This window comes from Protopterus annectens, chromosome 5.part0, assembly GCF_019279795.1.
Source record: "Protopterus annectens isolate FY-2018-M chromosome 5.part0, PAN1.0, whole genome shotgun sequence".
Lineage (NCBI taxonomy): Eukaryota > Metazoa > Chordata > Ceratodontiformes > Protopteridae > Protopterus > Protopterus annectens.
The window spans coordinates 1,477,142,363-1,477,162,614 of NC_056735.1; the positions used below are offsets into that span (position 1 = coordinate 1,477,142,363).

Genomic DNA, 20,252 nt, shown 5'->3' on the forward strand with positions numbered 1-20,252 from the left:
ACCTTGGAGGCAGGTAGAGACGCTAACACTAAAACAGTTTGGATCTCACAGGGTAGAAAAATGTGATCCTGAGATTGAGTCAGCATTGACTTCTGAAAGTTAACAGTGAACCACAGGCTGTGCAACAGAAGCTGCATAAAATGAAGATCCTACACCAGCTTAGTTTGGGATGGGGCATGAAGTAAGAGGTCGTCCAGATAAGGAAATGTCTGAATGCCCTGAAGCCTGCAAAAGGCGGCCACTGGAGCTAGGCATTTGATGAATACCCTTAGGGCTGCTGAGCACCCAAAGGACAAAGCAAAGAACTGAAAATGATAGGAAGAGACAGAGAAATGCAAAACTTTCCTGAGTGGATAGGAATAGGAAGGTATGCATCCTTTAGGTCCAGGGAAACTAAAAAAGGCCTGGAGAAGCATTAGAAGGAACAGAATCTGAACAGAAAGCATTCAGAAGGAAGGCACCATGAGAAAAGTGTTCAGAAAGGAAAAATCCAGGACAGATCTCTAACACCCCTCTTTCCTGGGGACCAGAGACATTCTGGAATAAAACTCTAGACCCCTCATGGTCTGTGGAACCGGATGAATGGTACCCAAACAGGCTATGCAATAACCCTGAAAATGAGGAAGTTGTTCTGCAGGAGGTTGAAGGATACTGGAGAAGGAGGGAAGGGTTTTCTAGGCAATAAAGTAACCCTGCCTAATAATGGATAGAACCCAAGAGTCTGTAGTGAACTTTTGCCAAACTGGAAGCGACAAAGAAAGCTTGAGGGACAAGTGGACCTGGCCAAGAGGAAGGGAGTGCTGAAAGTCCAATGCCTGCAGACTTGTCAGGAAAGGACTGCTTCTGGGACCTAGGCATTTCAGTAGGCTTATCAGAAAACACATGCTTAGGAGCCTTCTTACCCCTTGGAAGACTGTCCGACAGTTATGCAAAAAGGCAGTCTTACTAGGATTCCCAAGTTGCAGAGGAAATTAAAAGTGCTTCAAATCTTTAATGACCTTATCCTGATCCTGCAAGGTCTCAAAAGAGCTCTGCTAGAGCAATGCCAGACAAGTTTTGTTTATCCACAGCAGCATCCAGAAGTTTTGTTTTAATACCATCTGACAAGGTTTGAAGGCGAATACCTTACAGTAACCTCAATCTGACATCTGCGGTTGAGGGTAAGAGTTGAGAGCTGGTAGGCCATTATCCTTAGATATTCAGGATTTTTAATGTATGTGTTTAACTCTTCCTCTAGTTTTTGATGTGCCTGACATGCCACACTCCCTAACCAGTGCATGTCAGCACTCCTGCATACTTTCTTATGGGGTTACTTTGCATGTGTAGACTGGCGACTGCTGGGAGTTTCTCCTCAGTACAAACTATAGCATGCTGTAAACTTACCTGTTACTGGGAAGCACCTGTACTGCAGTACACCAAACTGCCTCCCTACTCCCAAATACGTAAGCAGACATAAGTCTCTCACTCCCAACCTCTCTGCCAGCTCCTGTAGCTCCCAGAATGACAATGGGATCTACATCAGCCAAAACTTTCTCACAGAACTGACCTGGAGATTATAAATCCTTAAAAATGGAGTACTTAGCCTTAGTTGCTACTAGTTTTCCTATAAAATCAGAAAATATTCTGCTTACTGACATATTTATTGTATTAGGGGTACACAGCTGCTATACCTCTGTGTTTGCCTTTAGATAGCAATGAATAGTGCACTTGAAACATTTTAGAGTTTTGTTCAGAATTATTCAATGTTGACTGCATTAGATACGAGCGTACTGGAACATCTTACATTTCTTCATACAACTTGAAAACCCAATTATACCCCAAAGAAAACATTCACATTGCTAAATATGAAAAACTAGTAAAGTTCATTCGGGTTAACTGAAGTGGGAACTTCTTTGACATGAATACTTATAAAGTGAAGTCCAGTAAAACTCAGGTTCTGCAATAACGCATGCATCACATCCAATGACTTTCTGAATTACATTTGCACTGAATACACAAACTTTAAGACCAGCAACACCAAAGCCACAATATACTGCATAAGGAAAGAACAATAACTAACACGTCAGTAAACTTTAAGACCAGCAACACCAAAGCAACAATATACTGCATAAGGAAAGAACAATAACTAACACGTCAGTATACAACTGTAGCTTTCAAGGAGGGGATATTCATTTTTGTAACTGTGAAAATCCAATCAGTCGTAATTTTTGGAAACAACAGAGTGGGAAATGTTATCACTTAGAAGAAGAATGTCTTTAAGTCTATGAGAAAACAGAATTCAACTAAAAGGATTCTAGTCATAACACCGTGACTGCTCTCCAGTCACAGGAAAAACACATTTCAAACAAAGAAATGTTGGGTTTAGTTTTACTCCGCAGCTGCTGTGTATTAACCTCTATCAGCGTAATCAAAAAAAAAAACAAAAAAAAAAAAAAAAAACAGAAAATAAAACAATGAAGAGTTACCAGGGACAGAGCCCACAACCCTCCTGGACATGGGCAGTTATTAATAAAAACAGTCCTGGGTATTGACTAGAGTATCAGTGGTATTCCATTGGGATGAAATGACTAGGCTTGAAATGACCTCCGGGTCGATAACCTAGTAACCTCCTATAATCCTACATAGGTTCATAGGATGTTACTAGGCTATTGACCCTAGGGTCTTTACAAGCCTAGTTGTTAAATCCCATTGTAATACTAGATGAGACATACTGTCTGTAACCAAGGTTTTTCTAGCAAGGACTCCCTATGCACAGGAGAGAAGCTGGGGCTATCCCCAGCAGAAAATTATTGCTTCCCATCCAGTCATTCAGGTTGCGCTTTAACAGGGTCATGGAGGTGCTGTGCTTGATATGGTCTGGAAGCCTATTCCAGAGGAGTGGCAACCTCTGAGAAATGTACCTGTCTCTCCAGCAGGTCCTGTTTATGTCACAAGCTAGACTGAGGTGCCTGGAACAGGTGACTCTAGTCCCATTTGACTTGTGGATGTGCAGCATTTCCATGATATTTGGATCAGAGATAGCCTTATAAACCAGATGGAAGTCGCCTGTAAGAAGTCTATATGCAACTGAGTACAGTGAAAGTGACTTCAGTCTGTCTGTATAAGACGTACTGGAGACCCTGAATTTTCTTAGAAATCTCTTGAGATCTCTCACATTGCTGCAGGTGTTTAGTATGGTACATATCAAAGAGAGCATTATATTCAATATTAGGCCTGATGAGGGATGAGTACAGGGGAGTTATAACCTCTTTTGCTCTTGAGGCGATGCCTTTGCTAATCAGGTGAGTGATGTAGAATGCCTACCTCACCGCATTAGACACATGGTAGTCAAAGTTGAGGTCACAGTCAACTTGTGTTCCCAGGTCTCGCACTACTGAATTGGTACTCAGGGTATTATTGTTTATTTTATAATCAGCAGGGACATTGTTTTTACCAAAGGGAATGATGATGCATATTTTAGCATTTAGTTTAAGACCATGGCTTTGGTACCAGTCATAGATCTGTGTAAGCCTCATTTGAAGTATGCTGACATCGCTAGAGGATTCAGTGAAAACACCTAATCTGCAGTCATCCACAAACGTGGTTAGCCACATCCCCTCTGTTTCGGCCTTGACTTCTGAGAAGTATATGCCAAACAAGAGGGGGCCCAGCACTGACTCTTTTGGGACCCCACTAGTGACAGGTCTGGTGGTAGAGGTAAAGTCTCCCACTTTGACTGAGTGTTGTTGACCTGTGACACAGCTTGCAACCCACCTGACAACACAGAGGTTGACATTCACCTGGGGTGTTTTAGTGGCTTGCCCCATATTGTGGGAGTGTCAAGGCCTTGGCAAAGACAGCTGTGTGTGTGTGCACGCCCATGTCTGTGGCGTCCATGATGATTTGATTCATTGTCTTACAGATCAGGCTGGTTAAACTTATGGGTCTGTAGTTACTTGGGTATGTTGCAGAGCCGCCTGTGTGGATGGGGATAACAGTTGCGGTTTTCCATTCAGTGGGGACAAAGCCAGTAGTCAGGCGGTGGTTGAGCAGAGTGCCTAATGGAGTAGATAGCTCTTATTTTAGAACATTAAGAATGTAGCCTACAATGGCATCTGGTCCCATGGAGGCTGTGTTCTTAGCCTAGGAGAAAGTATTGATGATTTGCTGTTTGGAGATGCAGGGAGGAGGAGATGATGAAGACATGGTTTGTGGGTTTACCTTCATAAGTGTGTTATGCACTCGTGCGACTCCACTTTGTGCGAAAGGAGGTTTGCAAAGTTGCAAAACCTCGACAAAAAATTGTCCGAATGTGCAATGGGCGAATGCACATTGGCATTCGCTCATTGCAGATTCGACATTGTGGGTGCGGATTGCACTATAGTGGGGATCAGGAAATGATCCCATTCCCCACTGTAGTGTGATCCTGGAGATGGGTATATTAAAGTAGGGGGAGGCGGAGCCCCAAACATGGGGGGGTGCAGTTGGGTTTGCCCCACTGCTTTACAACGTGTCTTCGACATTTAAGTTTGAAAGTCAGCGAATCAGCTGTTCAATTTGCTGACTTTCGAACTTCTGTGAATGTCGAAGTTTGAATTTCGCGCATTTGGTTCGTCCAAATCCACGATCGATATTGTCCATTGCGACAATATGAAGGTAAACCGGTTTGTGGTATGTTTGGGAGGGGATAAAGGGAGAAATTTCAGCCAAATCTGTTTGCTAGCAGGTTTGCAATTTCCACAGGGTCATTATATTTGTGATGCCATTCACAATTAGTTCAGCACACATCTGAGCCCTACCTTTTAGGTTGTGGACGTAGCTGAAGAAAGCCTTATGGTTATACTTGGCTATGGTTGCTAAATTTTTCTCATAGTTGCCCTTTGAAGATTTTATGAGTTGTTTTATTTGCTTGTTTAGGCTGAGGAATGTGCTCTTCCAGTTCTGAGTTCTCAGTTTTGTATTTTTAGACAGCAGCTTCTTTCACTTATTGTATAATTTATTAAAGCTAGACGTCCACCAGGATGGTTTGTTTTTTCTTGAGGATCTTGCTTTAATCCTATCCGGCACAGCTGTGGCTACAGATTTGTGTAGATATTTATACAGGGCATCAGTATACCTTAGTATAGCCGTCAATGCCATCTGTGGAAACTGGATCTTGGAAGTTGATTATACCTTCCCTTAGGAGGGCATAGTTAGTGCTGGAGAAATTTTTTAGCCTGACTTCTCCTTTGGGGAGTTTGGATGGCATTGCTACTTCAAAAATGACTGATTTATGGTTAGATTTAACCAATGCGAACCCTACACTTGAGGTGTTGCATCTGTCACTCATATTGGTGAGGACCAGGTCTAGAATGTTGGAGCCTCTTGTGGGGTGGTGCACTATTTGTTCCAGGGCATTTGAGTTAACAAAGTCCATGAACTTTTGTGCGAGTGAATTTATGCTCGTATAAGTTTCCCAGTTAATGGAAGGATAGCTGAAGTCACCCATGACTAGGATATTAAGTTATCCTAAGTAGGACTAAATAAGTGGTGTGGGCATCTTGGTTCATGGAAGCTGACCTGTAATGACAATGATCTGAAATGGGGGGGTCTTACCCACGGTAATTTGGACTTGGAGTAGCTCCATAGAGTTTTATTGTCTAAGTAGTCTAGAGTTGTCTTTAATGAAGACAGGTGCTCCACCTCCTTTTGGTTCTCACACCTTCAGTTTGCGGTCTGAAAGTGTGGAAGGCATTGTAGCCTTGCAAAGCCAGGGTACTTTCTGAACCCTTGAGCCAGGTTTCTGTGACTGCACAAATGCCAGCATCTTTTAGGGATAGGAGTACTTACAGAGAGTGCAGTTTCTAATTTAAACTCCTAGCATTTAGCAGCATGACCCTTCGATCTGATGTTGTCAATTTTCATTTTATCCTCGACATATGGGTTCAGCCCCAAACCCTGGAACTGACTTGGCCACCACCACAGCTCGCAAAAGCCAAAAACTCTCGAGCCTAACCCTTATCCACAGTGCTCCTCTCCCACTCACCTCAGATCTCGTTTGCTGCTCTTCATGACAGATGTGTTCGCCATTGCTCTCAAGCTACGTTTTTTTTTTTTTATATATTTCAAAATTTCTTACCTCTATTAGGCATTAACCTACCTACTTCTTCCTAACATTTTTGGAATTGCCCTCTCCTGCTTTTTCCGTACACCTCAGTGTATTCTGAACTGTCATTGTTGATAGAAAACCCTTGTAAAAATCCATCTTCACTTCTGTAGCAGAGTGTATCACACTGCATTTAGGGCAATACTGTCTGGAATTGCTGAACACAACATAGTTTTGTCAATACATGTAGATTTGTCAAAATAAAATAAAATGGAATTTACTGCTTACAGTGAGTAAAGAGAAATGAGTTTGATAAAACATTTCGAAATAACTACAGTCTCATTGACAGAGATTAATGCAATTCTAGCCAGCTCCCTCATACTTGTAAACATTACTCTACTAAATAAAAACTAGATACATGCATCTGTAACTGTGGGTAACAAACTCAACTTGGCTTAAGGCTGTATGTTTTTTAAAGCTTTCTCTCCCTTCCCTGCTGCTAGCATCAATCAGTTTCTCAACAGGCAATCATTAGGCTATCTTTCTTAGCCACACTCGCAGTGTCTTCAGCGTCAGCCTTGGGCATGCAGAACCCCCCCCCCACAAATCTGAGCCCCTACTGTCAATGCTTCCATACATGTGCAAATTGCTCAGTTGTATTGCATATGTTTGACATGTGTGTGTGTGTGTGTGTGTGTGTGTGTGTGCGCGCCTGACCCTCTTGCCACTTGTAATTTTCAACAGGCGTTTGCTCTGCTGCTGGTCAAGCCATCTCTTCCAATGGCTAGGCCTCTAATCAAACCCAGATCATATGGGTCACAGTCAGGACATAATCCCTTCACAGTATGGAGTTGTCTACACTTGATGCTTAACAGGTTTGGCATATTCTACTATTGCATTTAGTCTCTAGCGAACAAGTGGTTACAATGCTACCTGCAAAGGCATAAGCATTTTAGTAAGAACAGTTTAAGCCAAGCCAAACAATCTTGTTTCAGGACAGAGAGTAAATCCACACTATGTTTCTTATTCTAGCTAGAGAGACACACTTTGTAAAATTACATATGGTAAGGTCTTCCACACCCCCACCAAAGTCTTTCATATCCCTTCTTGAAGGGCTTTGTTTATTTAATGGTTACATTTTGTTTACTAAGTAAGAATGTCAAAGTGGAGATCTTTTACAGAAACAGAACAGACCGGAGGAGTAGTGACCCAACACAAGAGTGCCAAGCATACTTATTTTCTGGGGTAGAGCACTGATCTCCATGGATCTTTTTCAGACTCAGTCAGGAAGTGGTGTTTGGCTAAGTGATTTGCTCACAGTCAAAGAGTTAGGCAATGGAAGCTGACAGAATCAAACCCTGCACTACTAAACCACAAGAAACATCTCCTTAACCCTCTAAGCCAATTGCCAGACTAGTAGATTAGAAGTAATAAAAATGAAAAACAGTAAAGCATATTCAATGAAAAGAGTATAAACAATAAGCATTAAAGTTACCAATACATTTACCGTGCTGTTGACAACAGAAAGACCATGTCAGAGAAATAGTAATACCAACAGAAGTTCTGTAAATTGTATGAAGAATGGAGATGAAGAGAAATCTTTATAATGCTGATAATGGCTAATGTCAGAGACAAAAGAGCAGAGCTAGAAAGCTTTACATGACAAGCAGTTCTGTATATCATCAAGACTATTCCCCACCTTAGAAAAGTAGGTACTAATGGTTTGTTGGTGGCTGTGTTTATTCTTAGAAACATCAAGAAAGTGAGCAGAAGACTGCAGTTCTCTTGAGGGTATCAGCAGTGTGATTAGCCCACTCAAGTGCCCACATGAGTCAGTGAATATAACCTCAGACGATTCCTGAAGTTGGCAAGCATACATTCTGTAGCACTTTAGTGACAACTTGTCCTGCACAACCATCAGTAAGCTTAGCAAAACCTCTGGCACACTAAATTCTGTGGAATGGTGGCTTAGTGCTCAAGTATATGGCTCACAAATCCAGGATCTAGGGTTCAATTTCATCTCTAGTCATTGTCTAAGTAGGATCTAAATGCTGTCTCCAAATCAGCATGGATTTTCTCCAGGTATTCTGGCTTCCTTCAATTTTCCAAAAACAAGACTAACTAAGCTGTTCAAAACTATCAAGTTTGTAATGAACCAGTTCACTTATCCAGCTAACAAATAAAATATAAAAAAAATCTCGTCAGCCAGCATTAAGTAAGCAAGCACAGCCACTCCATAATGTACCCAAGCAAGAAGTTTAGTTCCAGCAACTAAAAATGCAGTTAGCTTCATATCACCATTCATACTGAAGCACCACCTCTCATGGTAGTTTTCATAATCAAAAATCATTTCATTTGATCTACTCATGAAGCTATACTTTGCATTAAAGGATTTTCTCCAATAACAGAAACAGGAGAAGAGAACATAAATTTGAATGGGGCTCTGTACTGCTAAAACTCACGAGAAGGAGATTATATGCCTGTTCTATCCATAAGTGTTAAAAGGACAATACTTGGGCACTTGTGATTACAGGAGTATATGTGATAAACAATGAGTTACTAAATAAAAAATAGTTTACCAAATCTGATCTGGCATTTATATTGAACACTGAATCTCTTCCCACAGAACAAGTCCACAAATCTGCTGGAGCTCTACTTTGCAAATGGAAAACTGCAATGAACTGCGCACACCCTAAAAAGTAAGAGTGCGATGGCTAGTTATCACACTATCCACCATCACTATGACTGACCCATGTCAACTTTGGTACTATTAAAGAAAAATGTGAACATAAATGAAAGCAAAGGAATAGCTTTGCACTCTGAATCAATGGACAGGACACAGTTTTTGCTACTTCATGTTAAATATTTTCTTGTAGAACTATTTTTCAGCAGTGAAGTTGTTCAAAAAGACTAGGACATCATGCCTAAGTATATATGACCCTACAGTAAACATGCCTATATATGACCCTGCAGTAAACATACCTTTCTTCGGACTTCATCCTCGTCATCAATTCTAATGCAGCCTGGTTCACTAAGTAATGGACTGGAGATATGAGAAGCTTGCTTCATTTCTGGACTTAGGCTCGGAGACAGAGCAGTGTTCTGGGCTGGTGTTCCTCCAGGTGAACTCAGTGACAGTTCAGAAAGGTGAGGGCTGCCACTCAGTGACCCTGCATGAGTGAAACATTAAGAAAAATGTCATCATACAGGAAGCTTCATGTTTGTACGGGCTTGAATTATGCTGAACTAAGCACTACTTCATGTCATTCAAAATGAACAACTACGTAAGGAGTAAAATTCTACATCTACTAAAACAGATTTACAGGGACCATAGCTAAGAAAATACTTACTATGAAATACAGCAATTTCATATCCTCCCCATCCAAATCTTGAACAGTGAGCGCATAAAGGAATACCTGTTTACAATGGTCTACAAATGAAACAGACTGTGAAAAGTGACTTGTGCTAAAGGATACTTAAAGATAAGGAATTCTAGTAGGTCATCTTTACTCAGCAATAATGAAATTTATTACAGCTTCTGAGAGAAACCACAGAGCTTCACTATTTATAATATTCCTGTCTGATTTACAAGCTGTTCTTGAACCTAAAAAACATGTTTCCCAGTCAGCTGGTAGAATGCAGGAAAACACTAACTGACAAGGTGATTAATCAGTCGGACAGTGTTACTCTTTCCTTATGTCTCCATTCTAATATTCTTAATAGTGTCACTAGTTATTTGTGTAATATGGGGGGCAGCTAAATAAAGTTGGCAATACAAAACACTACTTGTCACAGTTTGTTAAATTATTGCTTAATTTACACTACTGAGAAAAGATAAACAGAAGCATTAATCAAAAATGCTCTGCTTGAAAAAGTTCTCAGTATGCATCATGTGGTCAGACATAACCCTTGTTCACTCCCATTAATAAATATAAATTAGTGTTAATATTAGAGTTAATTTTTTATAGGCAAATTTAATACTAGTAGTGTTTTGTTATGAACAGCATAATGGCATCAGATTTGGGAAAAAGTGACTTTGGAAGGCTTGGAAAGTGAGGTGGAATGTAATGGTGTGTTCTTATCTGAAAATTCTGATGACAAAAAAAAAAGGAAATATGAAAGATGATAAGGCTGAATATTAAAGATGCTGGAGTTGCTATGTAAAAGATTATGCATGACCTGAAACATTCATCTAAATTGTCAACTGTACATGCTAGGCCATCGGAGATGATTTTGCATTACTGCACAAGCAATATTACGCCAAACTATTCGCAACATAATACATGTTTTAGGTAAAATAAATTGAGAAAGTTGTAAAACAATGAGGTGGCTAACTCGCTGAATCAATTTTCTCCAATTTTCACAACTGTAGCTCTGATTTGGTACAATTTCAGACATACACTTTGTGCTACATGTTAGGAGATTCAGAACAGTTACCCCAAAGTGTACATACACTATGTGTAAACTTTCTGAATGGACAGCAACAGCATTGTGGTACATCTGTTCTTGAATTCAGAAAAGTTACCTCAAGGTGTTAACTTTTATGAATACAGCCATTTGTTTCCGAAAAGAACTGCTAAATGCTTTCACAGAATACATATTGTCTCTACAGATATGATTTAGGGACACATATACCTGGATGACTGGACTTACCCTTATCAGATTTATTTACCTTTGTTTCCTATATCCATAACAAACACATTTTTTTTTCTCTTTGGAAAGTAGCAAATCTGTATCAGTATATAATTATAGACATTTCCTACTAGAAAAGGAAATTAAATTATCATCTGCTTTATACTTCCATGGTCATGGCCATAGTCTTTAACAGGCTCATTGGTATGCATATCAGTGAATGTGTTGAAAATTATCATTTATTGTATGGATTTCACAGATGATGAAATGTGAAAATGGTACTGGTAAAATGTACCGCTAGGTGTTCTGTACCTCAGATGGGGAAGGTTTTTTTTGGGCGCACTTTTCCTAACCTAAATATTCTTCTGATTATGTTGATCCTTTCATTAAACTGAGAAACTCATTTCAAATGGGCTTCTTACTCATCACTGGTGACAAGAACACATCACATTATTAATCATTGCTTTTGTACTCCATCAAATGGTATTTTTTCATGAGTGTATGTCATTTAATGTAAAACTCAACTTATATAAACTCATTTAATCTAAAATAGCAAAACTCAAACAATAGCAGAGTAAAAATATTTTGCATCCTCACAGCACCTTTACTTGTATACAACTCCATGGTCGCACTACAGTGGCAGAAAAGGAAGAAACTGGAAATGCACTACCAGCTGACACAACACAGCACACTGTAATACAGTAAACTGTAATATTACCTAAGGATCTGTAAGAAACCTCATACCAGTGATGAAAAAAATCATTTTATAATGTACAAAAACTTTTCTTCTGTTTTTTTTTTTTTAACTTTTGCTGGTTTAGATGAAATAAGTTTAGATTTGTTGGGTTCAAAAAGTTTTGTTTAGATAAGTTGAGTTTCAGATGAAATAATATGCACCCCTTTTTATGTACAGTAAGTGTACTGCAATAGAAATATTCCTACAAGTTCATAACTGAGTTTCTTATTAACTTTTTGGCAGTGGCCAATTCCCTGCTAGTCTGTTGGCAATGCATCACATATTAATATGCTGGCATAATTTTGTTCTCTAAAGGGCCTTACGTTGATGCCTCTCATCATAATGCAGAAAACTTGGGCTGTGGTTCAGGGCTGTTCAGCGGGAAACTCACAGAATGTAAACAATGCATTTAAACAATGCTACGTCATAGAACTAATGGGTCTTATTGATACTTCATAATCAGATAGGAAAGACTGATTTAGTGATATGTTCTATAAACTTGGGATATTACTGACAGCAACTTGACTTGCCCTTATAACATATTATGAATGTTAAGTAAATAATTCATGCCACAATGGTTACAGGGCATAGAAGAAAAAAAAAAAAAGAAGTTATTTCTTACCATAATGTTCCATCTGTATTGTAGATCATTATTCATTCATTACTGTTAGGACTTTGGTTCAGTCCTCGGAACCGACATGGCCGTTACCAAACTCGCACCAGCCAAAAACTCTCAGCTAAGACCTACCCACAATGCCCCTCTCATAGTCTCTTCAGATCGAGCTTGCCCACCATTATAGTATAGAAGTAATAATAGTGATAGTAGGAGGCTCTGTCTGAGCAGATACCTTAACTAATAAGGAAATCCTAAAGTCCACCAGGAGTCCAGGCAGGGGGAAGGAGGGCGGGAAGTAATGAATGAATAAAAATCTATAACACAGATGGAACGTTATGGTAAGACATGACTTCTTTATCAGATGTTGTAAATCTTTATTCATTCTTTACTGTTAGGACCGAGTCCCCAGCTACTTGAGTCCTGGGTGGCCCTAAGGAAGGAGATTCCTGAGCAACATAGAACCAAAAGATGCTCTTCCCCTGGAGGCCAAATCCAATTTGTAATGAGTGATAAAGGTATGAGAGGTCTTGCCCAAGTGGCTGCTGCGCAGATATCATCCATAGAGGCTCTGGAATGAAAAGCCGCTGAAGTAGCTATCGCTCTAGTAGAGTGAGCCTTTATTTTGGAAGGTAAGGACACTTTGTTCTGATGGTAGATGAAAGTAATGGTGTTTCTGAGCCAAGAAGATAAAGTCATTTTGGAGACAGGCCGACCCAATCTGGGTCCTGCAAAGGCCACAAACAATTGATCCATTTTTCTGAAAGATTTAGTTTTGTCTAAGTAGACACGAAGTTGCCTATGAACATCGAGGGTATGCAGAAGGTATTCCCCTCTATTTGAATGGTGAGGAAAGAAAACCAGTAGGTCAATAGATTGATTAATGGAAAACCCAGAAATGACCTTGGGCAAAAAGGAGGGGTCAGTACGTAGGGACACTCTTTCCCTATGAAAAATCAAGTAAGGTTTCATGTCACTCAAGGCCTGCAACTCAAATACTTTTCTCGCTGAGGTAAGGGCTACTAGAAGTAGAGTTTTCCAAGACAAAAAATTTATATCACAGGAGTTAGAAGACTCGAAGGGAAGACTTGTTAATGACTGAAGCATCAAAGTCAAGTCCCATGGCTCTATAGGAGGCTTGACCGGAGGTTTAATATGTAATACTCCTTTCATGAAGGTTTTGCACAGTCAGTGTGACGTAACAGATGAATTGTCAATTCCATTGTGAAAATTTGCAATAGCTGCTAAATGCACTGTAATTTTCGATGCTAAAGCTCCTGTGTGCAATAGGGTAGTCAGGTATTGTAGGAGCTTCTGAATAGGCATGGAAAAGGGATCTATGTTACGTTCTTTGGCCCATCTAGAGAACCTAGTCCACTTAGTAGAATACATTTTTCTGGTGGAAGGTTTGTGTGAAACCAGAAGAATCTCGTGAACAGGGGATGAAATATCAAGTAGCCTGGCAATCATCGGAAGTGGAGAAACCAAGCTGTGAGCTTGAGGCTGTGGAAATTGGGGTGAATCAGTCCCTGAGGATGAGACGGCAGACCTTGGGAATGATCCAGGATCCACGGGCTGTGAATCAGGTGAGGCCACAGGAAAGGGACCCAGACTTGACGGGGCCAATAAGGGGCAATGAGGATCACTCTGCTTCTCAACCTTTGAACTTTCTGAAGGAATTTCAGGATGAGGGGTAATGGGGGAAAGGCATACAGTAGACCCGGAGGTCAATCATGCGTCAGAGCATCCCTCGGTGACTCCCCTGAGGGTGGATCAGGGCAAAATAGCTTCTGCATTTGTTGTTTAGAGGAGAAGCAAACAGGTTGCAGCAAGGCCTGCCCCAACGGCGGAAGATCTGATCCGCTATTATGTGACTGAGGGACCACTCATGAGACATCAGAATGTTCCTGCTCAGATTGTCCGCAATAAGATTGGAACTCCCGGGAATGTGTGTTGCTATGAGAAAGCGGTTGGAAGCCATCGACCAATGCCAAATTTCCATGGCTTCCCGACACAGAAGGTAAGACCTGGTTCTGCCTTGTTTGTTGATGTACCAGATGACTGACATGTTGTCCGAATGAACTGCAATGGTCCCGGAAGGAAGGGATGTGTGGAATGCTTGCAACGCTAAGGGAACTGTGTTCAATTCCAGGACAATTATGTGCAAACTGGCCTCTATGGGGGACCAGGTGCCTTGGACTGTCTTTCCTTGGAAATGCCCCCCCACCCCACCCTAACAGGGAAGCATTCATGGTCACAGTGGTCCTGGGCTGGGGAAGATAGAATGGTCGACACCAAAGATTTGATGCTGGCTTCATCCACCAAAGCATTTGTTTCTTGCAAAGATTTCTAAGGCATATCAGGTGGTTGAGTGGGTGACTTAAAATCAACCATTGTGATGAGAGGAGCCACTGCAATAGTCTAATGTGCAACATCGCCAGTGATACCAAGGTAATACTTGCTGCTATAGAGCCCAATAGTTGTAGTACAAGGCGTGCTGGTACAAATGTCTGTGGGAGGAGGACTTGAATCTGGTTTCTTATTTCTGAAAGCCTGTGAGAAGGGAGGGAAGCTTGACAGGACGTTGTGCTGAAGAGCGCTCCAATGAATTCCAGTGCTCTTGTTGGAGACGTGTGATTTGTCCATATTGATCGTGATACCTAGGCAAAGAGTAACACCTTGAATGTAAGAGAGACTGAGAATGAGAAGATTCCTGGTCGTAGCGGTAATGAGCCAATCATCTAGATATGGAAACACCTGGAATCCTTGTAGTCGGAGATGAGCTACTACAACAGCCATGTATTTGGTGAACACTCTAGGGGCTGTCGAGAGACCAAAGAGTTGTACCCTGAACTGACAATGATTGACTCCCAGCCGAAAGCAGAGAAAACTCTGGGAGCATTTGTCCATCTTTATGTGGTAGTACGCGTCCTGGAGGTCTACAGAGCACATCCAGTTGTCCTTCCCCAGAAAGGACAGAATGAACCGTACCGTGACCGTCCAAATTGTTTTAGGTTTGATGAATTTGTTTAGTAAACTGAGATCCAGGATTGGTCTCCAGTCCCCTGTCTTTTTTGGCACTAAAAAGAACGAGTAAAAAACGGATCATCTTTGGTCTGGTGGGACTGGTTGGATGACTCTTTTTCTTAGCAGCTTTTCGATTTCTAAGGCTGCAACATCCCTCTGAACGGGTGGGACACTGGGGATTCATTTCACGGGTCTGGGAATGAGGTCGAAAGGGATATGATAGCCTCTGGATATTATCCTCTGCACTCATGCATCCATTGTTATGAGTTGCCAGGCCTGTAGGTGCAGGGAAAACCAACCCCTGACTGCTTCCAGAGGAAAGCAATCAGGCCACTGTTCAGGAGCACTGGAAGGGTCTGCCAGAGAAGGAGTCTCTAGTGCCCTGGTTACATGGACCCTCTCTGCCCCTAAAGAGGCGTCTTCCATATGAGCTGCCCCCTCTGCCCAGGGGGGGCTTGCTCATCACGAGTGTCACGAAAAGATCTTTGGGACTTCCTGAACCACAATTTTCCTCCCCTCGGAGTCCTGTAGTAGGACCTCTGGGGGGGTGGAAAAACGTATGCCCACAGCAGACAAGGTTTTTCCATTCTTCTCATTACGTGAAAGTGCGTCTCTTACTTTGGGACCAAAAAGGGAAGATTCGTCAACAGGCGCATTGACAAAGAAAGATTTAAAGGAGTCAGCGAAGTCACACAAATGCATCCAAGCATGATGTCTGATAACGATGCCCGATGAGGCTGCTCGAGCTGCCCCCTTGGTAGTGTGAGAAATCAAGCGCATCGAGGAGTTCGAGACTGAGTCCAAGGTAGCTAGCTGAGAGGCAACAGTATCAAGCACCTCCTCAGGCAGTACCTCTGCCAAAGAGACAGACACTTCTGAAATTAGGTCTCTTTGGAGGAGAGTAAAGTGTGCCAGGTAATTCAGTGACCAGATGGCAAAGTTCGCTGAAGTGTAGGTCTGCTTCCTCAGTCTGTCCATAGCCTGAGACTCCCTGTTCAGGGGATGAACAGTGGAACTATCTTCCGCCATTTCTGTCTTGGTGCCCGACGCCACAACCATGGAATTGACTACCAGTTGTATGGACCAATTGGGCTGGTCTTCCTGGGTGGACAAAATTTTATCTGGCCTCTGGGGAATGGGTTCTATGTTGTCTGTGGCTTTCCAGGCACACTGCACAGTAAGTCAAATGAGCTCATCTGCAGGTGGCGTCACCCAGGAGGTATATGGCCGAGCACAGAAAGCCTGCAAGAACACCGATTCCTCCAAAGGGTTGGAGGGCTTCCAGTCTCCCCTCTGCTTGAGGATCTCAAGAATGTCTCCAAATGAGACATCTCCCATGGGAGCCCATGGGGACCCTTCTCCCTCATTGTAATCGGTGTCTTCAGTAATGGATTCCACAGGGGAATCAAGATGCTTCCGCTTGCAAAGTTTCTTCTGGGGTGGCTCCCCAGTGGGATCTTCTGAGGAGGACTCCAGAGAAAGGGTTCCCTTGGAGGGCAAGTCTTACAGCTCCCTTGCTTGAGGTTCCAGAGTAGGAGGGAGAGACAGCTGCACGCTAGAGGGGGGTTCTGTTTCCAATGCCAATGGTGTCAACTGCAAACCTGTTGAAGCAATGACCCTCTCCATCACCTGGAAAGCAGGCCCACCCGAGGAGGGATGGAAGCCTGGAACCAAGAAGGATGACATCGTAACTGGGGTCACAACCCACCCCGAGGAGCTCGCCTCCAGGTGAGGAGGTTCAAGAGGACCGGCAGCTGCTGGGAGAGCCATGGCCGTAGACGGCGCCACAGAAAAAAATCAGTGCCAAACTAGGTGCCATGGTGCCGACAGCCCAATCACTGCTCTGACAGTGCCCCAGTTCCAAAGGAGCTGTGGTGCCAAGAGTAATAGGTGCCAACAGGGAAGCCTGCAGTGTCAGTGCCGAAACAGTATGTACCGGGATGGCCATCGGTACCAAAATCTCTGAAACCCGGGTGGAGGTCGGAGGAGGATAGACAGGAGAATACGCTGTGAAAGCTTCCGCTCCAAGGGGGAGAGAAGACCTGGTCTGGGTGGTTAATCCTCTAGCTGCCAGAAGCTGGTCCACAACCCTCACTACATCCTGTTCCGAAAGACTCCTGGTGGATCTGAAGGACACCGCCAATGAGGAGTCTGGTCTCTCAAGAAAGGGACTAAATTGCTGTCCCAAAAAGAGGTCATAAGAGGGAGAATACCTAGTTCTTGGAAGGTGCTTGATCTTCGGAACTAAAGGAGTCATTAGCATAGGAGCTGTGTAAGACATCGGCACCGTGGCCGGGGAAGGTGTCTATGTAGGTACAGTAGTCGGGGCCTGTGTCACAAACAAAAGTCGGCACAGCGGTAGATGGTGCCGATGTCGGTACAGTGGAAGGAGTCTGAGTCAAAATCAAAGGTGGCACTGAGGGAGAAGACAATGACCCTTGTGCCGAAGTTGTCTGTGCTGACGGTGCGGGAGAAGCCCGATGTCAACTCGGTTCCGAGGAGGACGGGGATGTTTAAACCGAAAGACTCCGTTTATCCTTATGTCTTTTAACGTCTTTATGCTAAGGAGGTGGTGAGACCTCCATCCCAGAAAGAGCCTCCACAAAGGGTGATTTTAACATACCCTTAAGGATAAGTTTGTTCTTGCATTCAGCCAACGTATGGTTGTTGAAGCTAGAGCAAATGTCTCAAGAAACATTAAGGTGGTCAATGCCCAAACAGTAAACACACCAGACGTGACCATCAGAATTGGGCAACTTATGCCCACACTTATCACATTGTTTGAAACCAAGCTTGGCCTTATTTGCCAAAATACACAGTATAACCACACAACAAACTATATAACTAACAACAAGATGAAAGAAAGCACTTTTTTTTTTTTTTTTTAACAGATAAGAGGAAAGAGTATCAACAATGGTACTAAGAAATACCAAAGATAAGAGAAGGGCCTACTAAGGCAGGGAGAGAGGGAGTAGTACCAATGATGGAATGAAAGAACTACCAAAGGTATTGGGTAGGGCTTAGTCAGGAAAGAACAAAGTATAGATAGGAAATAACTTTAGACGACAAGAAAAAAAAAATTGTCTTACAACACAGTAGAATCGCGAAAAAAAACACAAAAAGCTAACACTTAGCTGAGAGAAGGCTTGGCACGTCTGACGAGAAATGCGGCAAATGAGATCTGGAGAGACTATGAGAGGGGCATTGTGGGTAGGTCTTAGCTGAGAGTTTTTGGCTGGTGCGAACTTAGTAACGGCCGTGTCGGTTCCAAGGACAGAACCAAAGTCCTAACAGTAAGGAATGAATAAAGATTTACAACATCAGATTAACTGTTTTACTTATTTTGTGTGTAAGCACTTAGCATCATTATAATTCAGTACACTGAGTACTACAATTTGTTTCACTTTGGATTTTTTTAGGACTGGAAAGTTTTTGTAATCCTATTCTGTTTTATTACATTAATGTTAAAACATACATCACAGAGACCCTGAAAAAGTCTTTTAAGTGTTCATTTGTTTGCATTTAGACATTCACTGAAACTTTCTCAAATCAGTTTTAAGTTAAATAAGGCAAAATACAGTCCAAATTCTATTCCACAATGGTATATTTCCAAAGCAATGAAGACATAATCAGATGTAAGCCATCAATTTCTCATGCCTAGAGAGTTCTAATCAACTACACTTTCAGAAATTTGCTTTTATACAAATGTTTACCTACTGACTTTTTTAAAACCTGAATTTTGAATCTTGTCAGATTAAAAGAATATGCTAAATATATATTTATTGGATGTGTGTTTTTAACATCTGTTTAGTTTCATTTGTTACTTAAAGTTTATGAAAAATGGGACAAGGTCCAACCTGTTGATTTTCAAATGGAAAGGGATATAACAGATTAAAGGCAAATGAAAATGTTTGTGAATTCTTCAATAAAAGAAGTCATCACAGTTTTCTGTCATCTTTCCATGCTTTTTAAACCATTCAAGACAGGGATGGCTAGTATTAATTCAAAATTAACATAGTAAATACAAAAATCATCAGCAAATTCTCAAAACATACAGTGGTGTCCCCACCCTTTTTTTGACACTCAATACATTCTTAAGCTGGAAGCAAGCATTTTATGATGAGCAAATTAAACTAAGAGTTGTAAAAAGGTCACAACTAAAGGAGAGCTCCACCACAAATAATTAGCACTTTCGTTCTTTTTTAAAATATGACAACGAACACAACCAAAAACAACTAGATAAAATGTCCAACGACACCAAAAACATCTGAAAAATGAATAAGCAACACCGGTGTAAACACAGCTTGGACAGGAACAAAAAAATACTTTTATTAACTGAAAAATACGTACAAAATAAACGAACAGTTAAGCGCTTTCATCTGATAATACAGACTTCATCAGAACAATATAAATCTGGTAGAAAAGTCATATAAATAAACTTTTTTGGCGCCAAAAAGTAATACACAATTGTGATTTAAAGAAACAGTATTATGCCTAAATATATTCTTTGCAAACCTACTGTAAGTGTTTGAAAACAGTTTCTAAAAACATTTCTGAAAACAATTCTAAGAACATTTCAGAAGCATTTCCCTGCACGATCACTCGCATTGCATGCTACTAATAATAAATAATAATGCAAATACAAATATTAATATTAATCTATTTGCAACAGTATACTATATAAATACATAATCATAAACATATATGTAAATATAAATAAATATTTAAATGTTAAATATAAATAACACCAAAACTTCTTTAAAAATTTCCCTATCAAAATCTGAGCTGTAGAAAAATATATAAATATATAAATTTTAAATATTAAATATTAAATTTTAAATATTAAATATAATAAATCTATCATATTAATATACTACAGCCAAGGAATTAATGGATTGTTAAAACGTTATTAAAACATCCACGTACAAACTAATAAATAAAACAGCTAAACAAGTGTGTAAACTCCGTTTAATACTGTGTGATGCTATTTAAATATACATGAATGAATGGAAGTGGTGAATACATTATGACATTAAGCCACTAAACCAAAATCAAAAATGGCTTAATACTAATATGGTCATTAATACCTGGTTTCCTCATAGCATCCATTAAAATCTGCCATTTACTGTCTTTCATGCCCAAAAGAGCCTTCCAACTGCCACCACATGGTGAAATTGCTA

At 41.1% G+C, this 20,252-nt stretch overlaps 1 protein-coding gene across 2 annotated transcripts in view; it reads right to left on the reverse strand.

Moving 5' to 3' along the window:
- FARP1 (FERM, ARH/RhoGEF and pleckstrin domain protein 1) overlaps positions 1 to 20,252 on the reverse strand; it is a 2,534,157-nt gene that overhangs the window by 638,879 nt on the left and 1,875,026 nt on the right. For both annotated transcript variants that reach the window (XM_044071307.1, XM_044071308.1), the window contains one exon: positions 9,047 to 9,234. In XM_044071307.1, the coding sequence (XP_043927242.1) occupies positions 9,047 to 9,234 (188 nt within the window). The remainder of the gene's footprint in view (positions 1 to 9,046; positions 9,235 to 20,252) is intronic.